Source organism: Microcebus murinus, chromosome 9 (genome assembly GCF_040939455.1).
Source record: "Microcebus murinus isolate Inina chromosome 9, M.murinus_Inina_mat1.0, whole genome shotgun sequence".
Classification (NCBI taxonomy): Eukaryota; Metazoa; Chordata; class Mammalia; order Primates; family Cheirogaleidae; genus Microcebus; species Microcebus murinus.
Genome location: NC_134112.1, coordinates 50,869,879 through 50,887,340, shown reverse-complemented (window position 1 = coordinate 50,887,340; position 17,462 = coordinate 50,869,879). Strand labels below are relative to the sequence as shown.

General features: G+C 34.8%; 1 protein-coding gene across 8 annotated transcripts in view; it reads left to right on the top strand.

The window, feature by feature from the left end:
• Positions 1–17,462, top strand: part of CROT (carnitine O-octanoyltransferase) — a 49,554-nt gene that overhangs the window by 19,971 nt on the left and 12,121 nt on the right. For all 8 annotated transcript variants that reach the window (XM_012779548.2, XM_012779545.3, XM_012779540.3 and 5 more), the window contains 6 exons: positions 3,444–3,537; positions 3,651–3,776; positions 5,307–5,408; positions 9,570–9,653; positions 9,734–9,841; positions 10,069–10,199. In XM_012779548.2, coding sequence (XP_012635002.1) covers positions 3,444–3,537; positions 3,651–3,776; positions 5,307–5,408; positions 9,570–9,653; positions 9,734–9,841; positions 10,069–10,199 — 645 coding nt within the window. The remainder of the gene's footprint in view (positions 1–3,443; positions 3,538–3,650; positions 3,777–5,306; positions 5,409–9,569; positions 9,654–9,733; positions 9,842–10,068; positions 10,200–17,462) is intronic.

Below are 17,462 nucleotides of genomic sequence, written 5' to 3'. Positions count from 1 at the left end.
CCCATTTTTAAATTGAGCTGTCTTTTTATTGTGTTGTAAGAGCTCTTTATATATTCTAGATAGAAATCCTTTATCAGATATGTAATTTGCAAATTATATCTCCCATTCTGGGGTTGTTATTTCAGTTTCTTGATGGCCTCCTTTGTAGCACAAAAGTTTTTATTTTGACAAAGTATAGTTTCATCAATTTTATTCTTTACTTACATGTGCTTTTGGTGTCCTATCTAAGAAACCATTGCCTAATCCAGGGATGTTATGATTTATACTTTCATTTTCTTCTAAGACTCTTAAAAAAAACTGTGAGAAGGGGGAAGATAATATTTAAAATTACACTTAGTTTGAAATGTTGGCAGAAATTGAGGTAGAGATATACAACAAGCATTTGGAACTTTGGTAACAGAGATTTAGAGAGAAAATGGGGTGAAGTTAGACATTTGGTTGTCTCTTACATAAAGGTAATAGTTAAGGACTATGGCATTTCAGACAGGAGTCTCCACTCTCCTCATTTGCAGGCAAATTAATAAACTCCTCATTCCTTCTCCTTAAACCACTTGTCTTCTTTCTTCTGATGTGGCTTCGAAGACAAGTGACAAGCTTTTGGTAACAGATTTGGTGTCCTTGGGTAGGCCCATTGGCACCCTGCAACTGCTGGGAGAGGCAGGGAGCAGCTCTGGGTCAAGCTATGGGAAGGAGTGTTGCCTTTTTGGGTAAGAAAGAAAGGGATTCTCCCAGCAGTTTCTGGGGCTTGTTTAGCTCCAGGGAAGTCCTGTCTCTTTCTCCCTGAATGGATGCAACCCCAACCAACCTGAGCTGAGTTGAGGGAAAGGAAACAGATTTGGGAGATGTCCAGATGCCATGGCCATTTGTTTGTTTGGTAAGATCCCTGGGGTGCACCCCAAGACCCTGAGTTCACCCATTTGAGAGGTTTTCACATCCTGTGGGTTTGGAGCTGTGCCATTTGTGGGGTGAAATTGTGAGGTTGAGTGGAAGTAGGGAAACCTGGTTTGAATTTGGAGCTCATTTGTAGTTTCCAGGGAATGGGGTGACTAAGCCACCATTTAGGGAGGATCTTGAACCTTCCAGCAGGGCATTTTGGGGTGGCATCTGAACCCTTTGGATTCCCATTTGTTTGACAGTCTTGGCATTTTGTGTTGGGGATTCTCTGTATTGTCTGTCTGTTGTTTGTAAAGTTTTGTAGCAACCTAAGAAAGTTCCATCTAAAGTCCTTGGGAAAAATTTTGGCTGAATGGTTAACTTATAGCTATGAACTTATGTCTAAAGAGAATGGTTTTATTATAATCCAGTGTATGTGCTGGGAGCATGAAGAATAGTGGCTATTAAATGAAATCTTGAATTATACTGTCTCATAACTGGAATTATTTTGTCAAAGATCAGGTAAATGGGACAAGATCCCATATTTGTTGGGTTATTGGGTAGGAAATGTCCAGTTTATTTGAGGTCAGACATTTCATGTTCAATAACCTAATATGATCTTAAAGGTCTGGGATAAAGTTAATGGTACAAAAAAAAAAAGTGATAAAGCTATTAAAGAAGTGGGTGAGATTAGCAAGGGAGAAACTTGTAAGAGGAGTTAAAGGAGGCCAGTGAAAAAAATCTGGGGAAAGACACATTTGGCAGTGGAAGAAGGACAAATAGTCAATGAAAAAGACTGAGTGGTCAGTGAGGTAGGGAGACCACAATGGAACAGTGCAAAAAAGTCAAGGCAGAAGATAATTTTAAGAAGATTTATACCTGGGCGTCAAACTTTCTATGATGAGGAAAATAAGACTGAGATAAAGCTGCTAAGTTTCTTTCATGTGATGTTACTGGTGACTTTCAGAAAAGCAGTTTCAGGATAATCACTGGAGGACAAAACTAGATTATAGTAAAGAGTGAATGGGAAGTAATGAAGGTAGAAACTAGATTGTGTGCAGACATCAAGTGTAGAATATTTTAAAAGATGTAAGATTCTGTAATGCAGATATTTTTTAATATAGATCGTTGTGTTTTGAAGTATAAAAAGTTGAATGTATAGCCAAAAAACCAGGTGCATTGATAGCTGAGTTAAAGGAAAAAAAGGATTATGCTAGTTACCCTATCTGTTCCTCTTACTGAAGGTTTGGGCATTATGTCATCTTTTACTATCAGACTTAAAATGTCATTTCAGGTTTAACATATTTTCCCTTGTGATTTTTCCCTAACAATGACCACTTTGTAAAATGAGTATGAAGGTGGCCATTTCAGGGTACAGGGAGAGGTTTCATAAGTCAAAACTGGTGCTTGGAGATGGTAAGGAAAGGGTAGCAACAAGTAGCTTATGGAGAAACAGTGAGGTAGATTTTATTTAGAAATTCAGAATTTGTGCTAGTTACTATGCCCACCAAGTAGCCAAAAACTGCAGAGGCTTCATAACTGGAGCAAAATCAGTACTTAGCAAAGACAAGGAGGAAGAGAGAGGCAAAACAAGTTGTTCCCACCACAGGTATAGATTGTTTGGTGAAGAATCCCTCATCTCCTCAGAACACCATTAATAGAAGGGAGTGATTTTGCAGCAAGGAAATTTTTTCATCATTGTTGTAGATATAATTAACAAATAGCATGAAATTACGCAAATTGATAGCTGTTTTTTCCAAGTTTGAATGATGAAACCCCAAATAAGGGATGGCTACTAATGGTGTTTTTCGACCATTTATTAAGCTACCTTAGTTTGCTTTCCAAGGAATCTTTGGAAGCTTTTCAATTGAAGTAACTTCTTAGCATGTGCCATGAATAAGTAGGGCTAAAACTAAAGCTCTGTGGATTTTTGACTGAAGAAAATTTATTTCTTTATGGAAGAACACTACTATTTACCTAGTGTATGTTTAAAGAGACATGAAACTCATCAGACTGGGAGCATAGAATAATATGGGAGGCAATAGTTTATCCTCGGTTAAATAGAGTCTTTCAAATATAATGGTTAGAAGTAAAAAAAAAAAAAGGCACATGTGAAAACATTTAATACATGGTACTTCTGTTTTTGGGGTAAAACATTAATTGAGTACACAGAAAGTCCTCTCATTAAGTATATATGCATAATTTTTAGTTAGATATGATGTACATAATATTTGTGAGATTGATTACCAGGATATTTTTCAAGTTCTCCATTGTAAAGGGTATTTACTTGGAATCTGGAAGTGCATGCACATTTTCAAAGTAGAAATAAATATCAGCAAAACCCAAATTTATTTACTTAAGTTATTGTCAGATATACTTTTTGTGTTAATAAAACACATAATCATCTTTCTAAAAAGAAGGTGGTGATAGAGGAAATCTATTGCTGTTGTTTTTTTAGGGTATATATCAAAACATTTAAATACTGATCAAGGTTATGACCTGTTAAAGTCCAAGGTAGCTCCTATCTGCCTATGCACTCTTTGAATCCTCTTTCTTTAATCTTTCATAAGACAGTTGACATACATCCACAAGAAGTGCCATAGTGAACCTGATGGACCTGGGATAGCAGCATTAACTAGCGAGGAGCGAACTCGGTGGGCTAAGGTTATGATTTACACTTTTCTTAATGAATCTTTTCTCTAACAAACTCTTTTTGAGATTTTTCCAGATATATTGTATTTAAATTGTAACGTAATCATTATCTTCTTGCCCTTTAGGCACGAGAGTATCTGATTAGTCTTGATCCAGAGAACCTCATTTCATTAGAAAAAATTCAGAGCAGCTTACTGGTTTATTCCATAGAGGATAGCAGTCCATATGTAACACCAGAAGATTATTCTCAGGTACTCAATTACCTTGTTCTGTTTTTTTTCTCGTAAATTGCCGGAGGACTCTTATGTTAATGAACATGAGATTTTTTTTCGTTTTTTATATTCAGACTCCTAAAACTTTTACTTATGAAATATACATGTACTAAATTGAAGCTTAGACATAAACAGTGCTTTGTAAATCCTTGCTACATTGTTTAGGATTGTTTAGATATATATTTTACTTTGTTTAAAGAAATATAACCATTGTTTGCATATCCCATGCCAGAGTTTCTCAACCTTTTCATTGACGGCCTACATAGAAAATTTGTACAGAACACTGAGTTAAATTAACTTTTCTTGCCAAAGGTGACATGAGAATCTACTATAACACACACTAGTGTATCTTGACACCTTAGTTGGGATGGTCTACCCGAATTGTATCACCCTAGTAAGTAATTTATTATATCATTTGATTTTATCGACCACACTGACTTCAGTGAGTTTAGGGTAAATGTGGCCTTACTTTGTGTTCCCCCCGACCCCGGGGGTGATATTATTTCCTTTCCTGGGAAATTAAAAAAAGGTAGTAATTGTATTAGTAGAAGTCTCATAGTCTTTTGGAAATACTTAAATTGTTTTATAATGCATTCATCAATATTAAATAATAAGAAAAAATCATCCAGGATAATTTTTTTAATTTTTTATTTGTTTATTTATTTTGGCATATTATGGGGGTACAGATTTTAAGGTTTCAATAAATGCCCTTTCCCCCTCTCCCCCCACAAGTCTGAGTTTCCAGCATGACCATCGCCCAGATGGTGCACATCTCACTCATTATGTATATATTGAAAAGCCTTGTAACTAGAAAACTTTTTTTGGAAAAGAATCACCAAACTTCTTAAGGAAGAACATGTTTTAATGCAGTGTTGTTCAAACCATTTTGACCATTATCTGTAGTTACAAATACATTTAAATTGCAGCCCACTATATATACACACATGTGCATCCTTGTATACATATATATAAAAGAAGTTTCAAAAATCAGTAATTACTATCTGTGATATACTATGTTATTGCTATTCTAATTTTTTGGTAAAGAATATTGATTATGATGCACTAATTAATTTTATGACTCACTAATGGGCCAAAACCTATAGTTTGAAAAACAAGTTTAGTGGGATATGAATTCTTAAAATATTCTCCTCCTAACTAGACTTTAATGTACTTATCAAGATCTCTTATATTATTCAAGTTACAAAAGTTTTGTTCTTTCATTTGTATGTTTTCTAAACATTCATGACTATTATACCAGCATTCTCTTTCCTATTAGTAGTAGGATTTTCTTAACTTGAGATTTTGAGAAACAGCTAAAGTCAGGGCCAGAATTACTATCTCTTGAGTATAACAATATTATAATTTTATTAAATTTGGTTCACCTGCACAAGAAAGGTGATATATATATATATGTGTGTGTGTGTGTGTGTGTGTGTGTGTTTAAGATGTAAATACTTCCAAACCAATGTTAAAAATCATTTTAATTTGGAAAAATTAAATTTATTTTAGATAACTGCAATGGCCCTTATTGGAGATCCAACAGTACGCTGGGGTGACAAATCCTATAACTTGATTTCATTTTCTAATGGAGTATTTGGTAGTAGTTGTGATGTAAGTAAATTATTTAAGTTTTTTTCGTTAATTTAATGCCAACAAACCATAAATAGTTATGCTGTGCTATTATGTAGTATAAGTAATCACTAATTTAGTTTTATGGCCTTATAGTAAAAAACTTGAGTTATGAATTCTCAGTAAAAGTAGAATATAAGTTATTTTCTTCTCTAGTAAGGGCAACAGTTTGGTGGATACTGTATCTGCAAAATGGAATTTCTGTGTAATATTTATATAGTATAGGCTCTTAAAACCCACTGTTACCTGCTTGCTGAGAATACCTATTTTAAAAGATATTATATGGCATTACATATAAATTCTGTGCATAGGGAAATGTATATTGATATATTTCTACATTTCAAGGTTTATCTAGTAACTATTTTCTTAAAATGTCACATGAATATTTGGAACTATGGATATTAAAATGTCTGCCAATTACTATCATTTTTGACCTTCCTCATAAAAAATAAAAAACAACTTTTCTTGTTTCTCTTCTGTTTTCCTCCCCATGGTCATCTTTACTAGCTGCATCTATCTTGTAATTTTCTGGCAGGCATTCAGGAGGTCTATGAACCAAGAACACTTTAAAAACAATAGTTCAGTAGTTATATTAATCAGTATTCAGTTTTAAGTGATAGTAGCCTAAAGCAAACTGGCATAAACTTAATGAGATACTTGTTGGCATAGGGTTACAGCTCAATTTGGGTAAGGCTGACTTCCATGGTCCAAATGCTTTCATTAGCAATCTCTCTGTCCCCATTTTTTGATATAACTTTCTTCTGTTTGGCTTCACTTTTAGATGGTGTGATTGTTGTACCTACAGTCAGTCTCATGTCTTCATAGCTTAGTGACTGCCATGGAAACAGACAGCTTCTTTTTCCAGTGGTTCCAGCAAAAGGCCTGGGAATAATGCTTGGTTGTGATTGGCCTATGTGAATCATGTGCCCATCTGGGAACCTCGTTGTTAGAATCAGTCTCATTCAGACCACTACAGAGTAATGTGTTGGTTGCCTAAAGAACAACAAAGTAGCTGTTATTTCAGAAAGTGGATTGCTTGATGAGTAGGTGCTAAAACTAAGTGTCTATTACAGTAGCTCATCAGAACTACATTGAAAAGTTACCATGAGTCATTCTTGAAGATTTGTATTTTTTACCCTCCTTTGAGTCCACCGTTGACAAAATATTTGTTAATTTTCTAGGTTCTTCTTTCCAGTCCCTTATTTGATTATCTTTGACCTTCTGAAGTCTAATTTATATCTTTCCTATTCCATGTAAACTATCTTTTGTAAAGTACTTAACTGCCTCCTGTCTTCTTCCCTCAATTTCTGTTTGACTTGTCAGCTGCAAACAGTTACTTTTTATTTAAAAAATATTTTAGAGATAGGGTCTTGCACTTTCACCCAGCCTGGAGTGCAGTGGGCATATCACAGCTGCAGGAAGCCCTTCTGTGGCCTCAGGAAAGGCTGTACACAGTGTTTGCCACAGCCAGTTGGCTGGAGGTCAAATCAGTCCAGTGACTTCTTGTACCTTGGGGCTACACTTGACTCCTTGCTCTGTCCCTGCTCACCAGGTGACGAGGCAGAGCGACTGCATCTCACAAGAGGATATTATAGTAGCCCCTCTCAGAGGATCTGTTAGGCTTAAGACAAATGTGTGCAAAAAGTACTAACCAAAAGCATCATACAAGTGTCTGTTAATCAGAAGAATGTGCCAGTCATAGCAGAAAATCCCAAATGAGCTTTCTGTCTTCTGTTGTTGCTGAGCCTTTATAGAAGCACATTCTAGCAGCTAATGAAGAGAAAAAAGGCTAAAAAATGCAGAAAATTTGCAGTGAGAGGAAAATATGTAAGTGGATTATCTAATTTAAAATATCAAATTGCTAAAAAAAGATCAATCCATAAAGTAGTTAATTATGCTGGCTTTGAGACAGTGTTTAAAAGTTAAATCTGTTGATCTTTGAACACATTCAGTCTTCCACTCTACCTACTATGTTATTGCTGGTTAAATTTCAGCATCAAAGGAATGAAAAAAATTCCATTCATATACATATGAATTATATCTAACAAATTTAGCTGAGCTAGTTCTAATCTTATAAACTACCATAGTAGAGAGATTTCAAAAGCAGTTTTTAAAAAGGGCATTTAATTTTGGTTCATAGAAACATACATAGAATGAGAAATAAACACACACACCTTCACATGTGTTTAGTTGTTGCCCAGTACATCTTAGCCAATGAACTGCCTCTCAAAATTAAAAAATGAACCTATAAAAATTCATACATATCCATGATGGGATTACAGTCAAGCAAACATCATGTTGCCAGGTCCTGGTTTCCATATGAATCCAAAAGATTGAGCAGAAAGGCAGAATTTTCCCCAACACACTGCATGATTCACTTTATTATATGTTCAGGATAACTGGAGACAACGTCTCTTGAATGGGTGTACCTTTATAGCAGATATGATATACTACAGTAAACAATAGAAACTTGTTCACCAGTCCCTTCTGCTCGAGAATGTGGTACACTTCAGTGGAAGTCTGAGGTCTATGGAGCTTCTGCCAGTTCAGCATGTCCTTCTCTAATTCTTCAATGGTCTTCCCAATTCTGGCAGATGCCTTGTGCACCCTGCGGTTCTGCCCCCCGTAGCAGATGGTGATCAGGTCCGCCACCCCAAAGCTCTCTAGGAAGGTGCCTGTGGACACCTGGCCCTTGCAGAAGATCCTGACAAAAACAGTCATCTGCAAATGAATTTTTTACCATTGCACAGCTAGGAAGTGGTGGGGTGTGGATTGAGAACCAAAGCCTACATTCTTAAACACTGTTATACATATTGCCTCCTTATTAGTGAAAAAAAAAATGAAAGGTAAAAGTTATTTTAACAAAGCATGAGGAAAACATGCTTTGAGTTTTTCAGATTTCCTAATGTTTTAAAGAAATTGATTATTAGCTTTCTATCAGGGGATAGGCCAATAGAATTATAAGTCAAAGAGACTTATATCCTTCATTCTTGCTATTTCTTACTGGTTCCAGTAGAATAGTTAGACATCGATACTGTTGTCTTAAATGAAACAATATATGTGATATTATCTGAAAATTCTTCGTAAAATTACTACCCAGTTGTGAGATGTGGTTAGAAAATGGATTTGTAGTGGCCTTTGAATCTTGTTATGTGTGCTGTTGCTGGCAGATGAATTGCTTGTGCATCTTGTACCGACCTCTCTCGAGCCTTCCCTGATGATGTAGCTGCTACATAGTTGGTAACAATAAACTGTGCTTATAGGCTTCATTGGGCCATGATTTAGGGCAGCAGAACTATAGTGTTAGGGTTACCTTTAAGATACTGAGTTACTCCTCTGAAATTGGGCCTGTGTCTCAAGCCTTTCCTTTATTCCCTTCAAGACCTGCAGTAGTAATACATTCAGTTCATGAATGATAACTGTGTGTAATGTAAAGTAGTAGCTGTAAGAGAAGGAACCAGCTAATGTAATTGTCAAAGGAACATGGGGAAAATAAAGGCAAAAACGTTGTCCTCCAAAATAAATGATGGGAAAATTTACTAACTGCAATTCCTTTCTCCAAATATAGCTGTCAAATCTGTAACACTCCTATAATGTCCAGCCCTACTTTCTCACATTTCTTAAACAGTGAGAATTATTTATGCCATATCTGGACACTCTTATGGAGATATACGCACAAAATGGTTATGCCTTCTAACTGTCCCCTAGTAGCCTATGTCTTTATCTGAAGAAATTTGTGCCCATCCCCATCTGCTTTTCCACATTGTTCTTAAAATTCTTGAACATCCTATCAGTGTATATATACACCTGCTTTGACTTCTGGTAAAAATAGCAGTTTCTCTAGATTGTTCATGTTTACTTTACTCACCCACAGTGACCCCAAGAGCCTCAATTAGATGCTTTCAACTTTAAACATTTGTTCTTTTTTCAAAATATAAAACACAGCAGTTACATTATAGGTATCCTATAATTTTAGGTATCCTATATTTTTAAAATATAGGTATCCTATATTTTTATCAGTAGGAGGTGAGTAATTTGAGGGTTCTATACTGTATTATCTGTTAAGAGTGGAAGCAAAGTGAAAATATTGTATCAGGTTTTAAGTTGACAAAGTATTTAAAATCTTGTGTATTTTTGTTTTAGCATGCTCCTTTTGATGCAATGGTTTTGGTGAATATCAGCTATTATGTGGATGAGAACATTTTTGAGAATGAAGGAAGATGGAAGGTATATTAGAACAAATACTTCATCTTTTTTCCCCTAAGATTTTTATAGATAAAATATTTTTAAGTCTTTCCTGTTTTCAGGGTTCAGAAAAAGTACGGGACATACCACTTCCAGAGGAGCTTGTTTTCACTGTGGATGAGAAAGTATTAAATGACATCAACCAAGCTAAAGCCCAGTATCTCAAAGAGGTAGATTTTTCACTTTTCTCTTAAGTAATAATGCTTTCTCTTTTAACAAAATTTATAAAACTTTGTCATTCAAACATGTCAGCATAAAACTTTTTAAAAATTATAGCTTTAATGCCTTTAATTCTTTATGTCTGATGGTTACTTTAATGCAGATAATAATTTGGTTCTGTTTGGGTGTATCCTTTTTAGTTGATTTTTTACTATTCCCATTTAATTCTCTTTGTTAGGCATCTGATCTACAAATTGTGGCACATGCTTTTACATCTTTTGGCAAAAAGCTGACCAAGAAGCAGCAGCTTCACCCTGATACATTTATTCAGCTTGCACTTCAGCTGGCCTATTACAGACTTCATGGACGGTAAGGACCATTCATTTTTCTGTTTTCAGAATCTTGAAGTCCAAGGGTATACAGCTATGCGATCCTAACTCCTCAGTGTTTTTGGTTACTTCTTTTCCAACTGCACTGTGTCCTACTTTGTACTTCTATCAAAAGTGTATTAGAGTTTTGATCTGTGACAGTTTCACAGTTTTTCCTTGATACCTTATCATAGTATTCACTTGATACTTATGAAATGTCTGTTCTCTTCTATGAGAGGCTTTGTCATTCTTTGGCATTCAGATCACTTGGTTTTCTTACCACCTCAGTTATCTTACGAATTCATGAAAAGTTATGATTTTGTAGATTATCCAGCCTTTACTCATTTTTAGGATAGGAGAGACATTATGTTGTGACTTTCTAATACATCCTAAGCAGAAGTGAAAGCCCTTCAATCTTGTTTTTTTCTAAATTGATATATAAATAATAATTGTACATATTTATGGGGTACATGTGATATTTTTAATGCATGCATATGATGTGTAATGTTCAAATCAAGGTGATTGAGATATCAACTACTGGTCATTTAACATTTCTTTATGTAGGGAATATTCCAAATCTAGCTGTTTTGAAATATATAATAAATTGTTAACTATAGCCACCCTACTATGCTATCAAACACTAGAACTTATTCCTTCTAACTGTAGTATCATACCTAGTACTTGATCTCTCTTCATTTTCCCCTCACTCCCTACCCTTGCCAACCTCTGTTAACAACCATTCTACCCTTTACCTCCATGAGATCAATTTTTTTTAACTCCCAGATATAAGTGAGAACATGAGATATTTGTCTTTATGCGCCTGGCTTATTTTACTTAATATAATGTCCTCCAGGCTCATCCATGTTGCTGCAGATGACGGGATTTCGTTCTTTTTTTTTTATGGCTGCATAATGGATTTATCCATTCATCCATTTATGAACACTTAGGTTGATTCTATATCTGGGCTATTGTGAATAGTGATATGATAAACATGTGAGTGCAGGTATCTCTTTAACATACAGATTTACTTCCTTTTGGATATATACTAAGCAGTAGGATTGCAGAATCATATGATATTTCTATTGCTGGTTTCTTGAGGAAACTCTATACTGTTTTCCATAATGGCTATACAGATTTATATTCTCACCAACAGTATATGAGAGTTCCTTTTCTTCTGCATCCTTGCCAGCATTGTTTTTTGTCTTTTTGGTAATAGCCGTTTTAACTGGAGTGAAATGATACGTTATTGTAGTTTTGATGTGCATTTCCCTGATCATTAGTGATGTTGAGCATTTATTCATTTATCTGTTGGCTATTTCTATGTCTTCTTTTGAAAAATATCTACTCAGGTTATTTACTCATTTTTTTAATTGGGTTATTATCTTTTGCTATTGAATTGTTTGAGTTCATTGTATATTCTGAATAGTAATCCATTGTCAGATGGATAGTTTGCAAATATTGTCTTCCATTCTGTAGTTGTCCCTTCACTCTGTTTGTTGTTTCTTTTGCTATGAAGAAGCTTTTTGAGCTTGATAATAATCCCATTTGTCTATTTTTGCTTTTGTTGCCTATGCTTTTGATGTCACCCAAAAAGTCTTTGCCCAGACCAGTGTCCTGAAGCATTTCCCCAATGTTTTCCTTCTGTTAGTTTCATAGTTTCAGGTCTTGCATTTAAGTCTTCAATCCATTTTGATTTGATTTTTGTATATGGTGAGAGATAAGGATCTAGTTTTATTCTATTGCATATGACATCCAGTTTTCGCAGCATCAGTTATTTAAGAGACTCTTGTTTCTCCAGTGTGTATTCTTCATGCCTTTGTCTGAAAGGAGTTGGCTGTAATTATGTGTATTTATCTCTGAGCTCTCTATTCTGTTCCATCAGTCTATATGTCCGTTTTTATGCCAATACCATGTTGTTCTGGTTACTATAGCTTTGTAATATATTTTGAAATTGGGTAATGTGATACCTCCAACTGTGTTCTTTTTGCCTCAGGATTTCTTTTGGCTATCGTGGGTCTTTTGTGGTTCCATGTGAGTTTTTGGATTGTTTTTGGTATTTCTGTGAAGAATATCATTGGTGTTTTGATAGGGATTGTGTTGTGAATCTATAGATTGCTTTGGGTAGTATAGACATTTTAACAATAGTAATTCTTCTAGTCAATGACCATGGAATATCATTCCATTTTTTTTTTTTTTTTGCATTCTCTTTAATTTCTTTTTTCAGTGTTTTATAGTTTTCCTTGTACAGATCTTTTACTACTTTGGTTAAATTAATTCCTAGGTATTCTATTTTATTTGTAGCTATTGTAAATGGGATTGCCTTTTTTGATTTCTTTTTCAGCTAGTTTGGTGTTGGCATGTAGAAATGCTACTGATTTTTGCATGTTGATTTTGTATCCTGAAACTTTACTGAACTTATCAGTTCTAACAGTCTTTGGTGGTATCTTTAGGCTTTTTAAAATATAAGGTCATGTTATTTGCAAACAAGGACAATTTCACTTATTCCTTTCCAATTTGGATCCTCCTTATTTCTTTCTCTTGCCTAATTGCTCTGGCGAGAACTTCCAGCACTATGTTGCATAAAAGTGGTAAAAGTGGGCCTCTTTGGCTTGATCCAGATCTGAGAGGAAAGGCTTTCAATTTTTCCACATTCAGTATGATGTTAGCTGTGGGTTTATCTTATATGGCCATTAATGTTTTGAGGTATAATTTCTTCTTTAGTTTGTTGAGGTATTTTATCACGAGGGATAATGAATTTTATCACATGGTTTTCCAGAATCTGTTGAAGTGATCATATGGGTTTTGTCTAATTTATCATATCAACAGAATGAAGTTGTCCTTCATTGATTTGCATATGTTAAACCATCTTTGCATCACTGGGATGAATCCAACTTGATTGTAGTAACTGATCTTTTTAATATGTTGTTGAATTAAGTTTGCTAGTATTTTATTGAGGATTTGTGCATCCACGTTCATCAAAGATATTGGTCTGTAGTTTATTTTTTTTTGTTGTCTCCCTATCTGTTTTTGGAATCAGGATGATGCTAGCCTTATAGAATAAGTTAGGAAGTATTCCCTCCTCTTCAATTTTTTTTTTGGAATAGTTTGAATAGAATTGGTATTAGTTCTTTAAATGTTTGGTAGAATTCAGCAGTGAAGACATCAGGTCTTAAGCTTTTCTTTGATAAGAGCCATTTTATTGCTTTGATTTCATGACTTGTTATTGGTTTGTTCAGGTTTTCTGTTTCTTTAAGGTTCAATCTTAGTAGGTTTATGTGTCTAGGAATTTATCAATTTCTTCTAGGTTTTCCATTTTGTTGGCATATAGTTGTTATAATAATCTCTGATTATCCTTTGTATATCTGTGGTATTGGTTGTAATGTCATCTGTCTTGTCTCTTATTTATTTTGGTTATTTAGGCATTTTCCTTTTTTCTTATTCCAGCTAAAGGTTTGTAAATTTTGTTTCTTTTCAAAAAACCAACTTTTCCATTGTTGATATTTTTGGGTTTCTTCTTGAGTCAGATTTGGTAGTTTGTATATTTCTCAAAATATATCCATTTCATTTAGGTTATATAATTTATTGTCATACAGTTTTTTACAGTATCCTTTTTATTTCTGTTAAGTCAGTATTAATGTCTCCTTTTTCATAACTGATTTTAGTAATTGGAGTCTTCTCTTTTTTTTCTTAATGTAGCTAAATATTTGCCAATTTTGTTGATCATTTCACAAAAACCAACTTTTTGTTTCATTGATTTTTCTCAATTTTTCTACTCTCTATTTTGTTTATCCCCGCTCCAATCTTTATCATTGTCTTCCTTCTGTTAGCTTTTGACTTAGTTTGAATTTCTTTTTTCTAGTTCCTTAAGGTGGTCATTTTACTTATTGATTGAGATCTTCTTTTTTTCATGTAAGCATTTACAGCTATAAATTTTCTTCTGAATACTACTTTTGCTGCATCTCATAAATTTGAGTATGTTGTATTTTTGTTCATCTCAAGGAATTTTCTAGTGTCCCTTGTGAATTTTTAGTTGACTAATTGGTTATTTAAGAGTATGTTATTTAATTTCTACATATTTGTGAATTTTCCAGTTTTTCTTTTATTATTGATTTCTAGCTTCATTCTGTTTTCATTGAAGAAGATACTTGTATGATTTCAGTCTTTTTAAATTTATTGACCTGTTTTGAGGCCTCATATATAATCTTTCCTGAAGAATGTTTCATTTTCACTTGTGAAGAATTTGTATTCTATAGTAGTTGGGTGGCATGTTCTGTTTGTTGGGTCTAATTATTTATTGCTTTGTTCAAGTTCTGTATTTATTGATCTTCTGTATAGATATTCTACCATTATTGAAAGTTGGATGTTGAAGTTTCCAACTATTTTTGAAGATCTGTTTCTCCCTTCAATTCTGATAATGCCCATAGAAGACAGCAAACTAAATTGATAAATGTGGGTGTTCTGATAGCACTGCCAACCAGCCATCCTCAGTCTCTCACCCTACACTCAGGCATTCCTACTCCTTAAGAAGCAACAGTATTGAAATTAGGCTAAGTAATCCCTACAATGTGTTAGTCTTTTTTTAAAAAAGAGGTGAAATTAATTTTAATATATTTAATGTAATTGTCTGTTGCTATAACTGAGTGCCTGAGACTAGGTCATTTATAAAGAAAAGAAATTTATTTCTTATTGTTCTGGATGCTGGAAAATCTAAGAGCATGGCATTAGCATCTGCTTGGCTTCTGATGAGGGCCTTCTTGCTGCTTCATAACATGGCAGGAGACATCACATGGTGAGAAGGCAAGACCATTCCAGCTCAGATCTCTCTTCATCTATTTATAAAGCTACCATTCCCATCATGGGGGTCATACCCTGATCACCTTGTCTAATCCTAATTACTTCCCAATGGCCCCATCTCCAAATGCCATCAACATATTAATTTAGGGATTAAGTTTCCAACATATGACATATTCAAACAATAGCACCAGCATATCAAAATATTACTTCAGGCCAGACACGGTGGCTCACACCTGTAATCCTAGCACTCTGGGAGGCTGAGGTGGGTGGATTGCTTGAGGTCAGGAGTTCGAAACCAGCCTGAGCAAAAGCGAGACCCCGTCTCTACTATAAATAGAAAGAAATTAATTGGCCAACTAATATATATAGAAAAAATTAGCCAGGCATGGTGGCGCATGCCTGTAGTCCCAGCTACTTGGGAGGCTGAGACAGGAGGATTGCTTGAGCCAGGAGTTTGAGGTTGCTGTGAGCTAGGCTGATGCCACGGCACTCACTCTAGCCTAGGCAACAAAGTGAGACTCTGTCTCAAAAAAACAAAATGTTACTTTAACTTGTAAACAATATAAAAAATAAAGAAATGTTTTCCGTTTTTTGTAATAAGTCTTCAAATTCCAATGTCCATTTTATACTTACACCTCAAATTGGACTAGCTAGATTTCATATGCTAATATATATGGTTAGTAACTACTGTATTAGTACATTCATTGTCTTTTAAGGGGCACAGTTGCCCCCATTGGAGAATGTCTAGAGACATATTTTGTTGTTACAACGTGGGGAGAAGGTGCTATTGGCATTTAGTGGGTGGAGACCAGGGATGTTGATAACTATCTTACAGTGTGCAGGACATTCTCCCAACAAAAAATATTTAGTCTAAAATGTCACTAGTGCCAAAGTTCAGAGACCTTGCTCCACATAATGTTATTTTCCTTCAAAGATTTTCTTTATCTTATTGTGGGCAGTTAGAGTACTTTTTATTAATACAATCAGGGATTGTATTGGTTCTAGGCTGAATTTTAGACTGATCTATTTCTATTTGTTGTAAAGTCCTAGGGTGTCTAACAGGGCCCCTCTACTGTAACTGTTAATTTTTATCTTCTTAGAACCATGAAACAACTGATTGCTTTAGTCTATCTTCTGAGCCTGTAAGCAACCACCTTGGTCTCTCCCCCTTGCAGCCTGCTCCATTTACCAGCCAGCAAATGCTTAAGGGAAGAGCAGCTCAGGCTGTCAGGCTCACATCTCTGACCTTTTCTCCCCCTTATCTGAGATCCTGGCCTCTCACATCCTGGTTGCCTTATTAGCCCCTAAGCTTCTAACTTTGTTTCAACAGCCTCATGAAATTACTGAAAGCCCTCTTCAATTTATCTGCCTCTTAGCAGTAATTTTCCATTTGGTTTCTCAGCCTTTCTGCTTATCTGTCTTAAGAAACATCAGATTCCTTGAGGGGGGAAAATGGCTTTAAATGAGGTGCCTCACTTCAATGAGTTGCTTTTCTCACTGGATCTTGGCCCTTACATCCTGGATGCCTTGATAATTCTGCAAAGCTTTCAAAAAGATGGGTTTTTTAATCCAGTTTTTCTTGTTTCTAATAGGATCTGGCTTGCTACAATCTAGCTCATCATATAGCTGGCAGCCATTGGAAGTTTCACATAGTACTTTTTTTTAGACAGGAGGTATGTTTAGATTAGGTTCCAAATAAGTTTCACACACTGCATTTGATTGATGTGTCTCTTAAGTCTTTTTTAACTTTAAGAATCTTTTCTCTCCCTTTTTTATTGCATTTTATATGATGAAACTGGGTCATTTATCCTATAGAGTTTTCTAAATTTTCCTGATTGTATATTTAACATGTTGTTCAGTCTCTTGTATTTCCTGCAAATTGGTAGAGCTAAAGACTTGTAAGGATCATTACTTATTTTTGTTATATTTTACAACAATAAATCAAATTGTTAATGCTGTTTGCTTTCTATTTCATCTCTTTAAGATTGAGAGTGGGCTCATTTGTCAGCCAGCATCCATTATAAAGTTTCTCCCCTGAATTTTTTTTACCTAGTGTTTTAGTAGCCATTGAGGGTTAATGCCAAGATCTATTATTTCTATTATTAAGGTTACAGAGTGGTGATATTTTATTACTCATTTTTATTTTTAATTTTTTTTTGAAAGAATGTTATTTTTAGTGCCATGTAAAAAATGTTATTTGTGTTTTCTCCCTTAGACTTTGAAAGGATACTATTTCACCCCAGAATGACAGCAACACTGAGTAGAAGAGGCTTGGTAACTGCTGAGCCCTCCTGGTGTCCACATTCAGACCTTTTACTCTTAGGCCATTTGATCTCTTTACTTTAAATTCTAACCACCAGGAAAGGAAGAATGTTTTACATCTAAAATTGTTGTATCATTGTCTAGTCCAGAAAGACAAATATTTCTCTGGGGAACTTCTTAAGTAATGCTTCTACTTAATTCTAGTCAT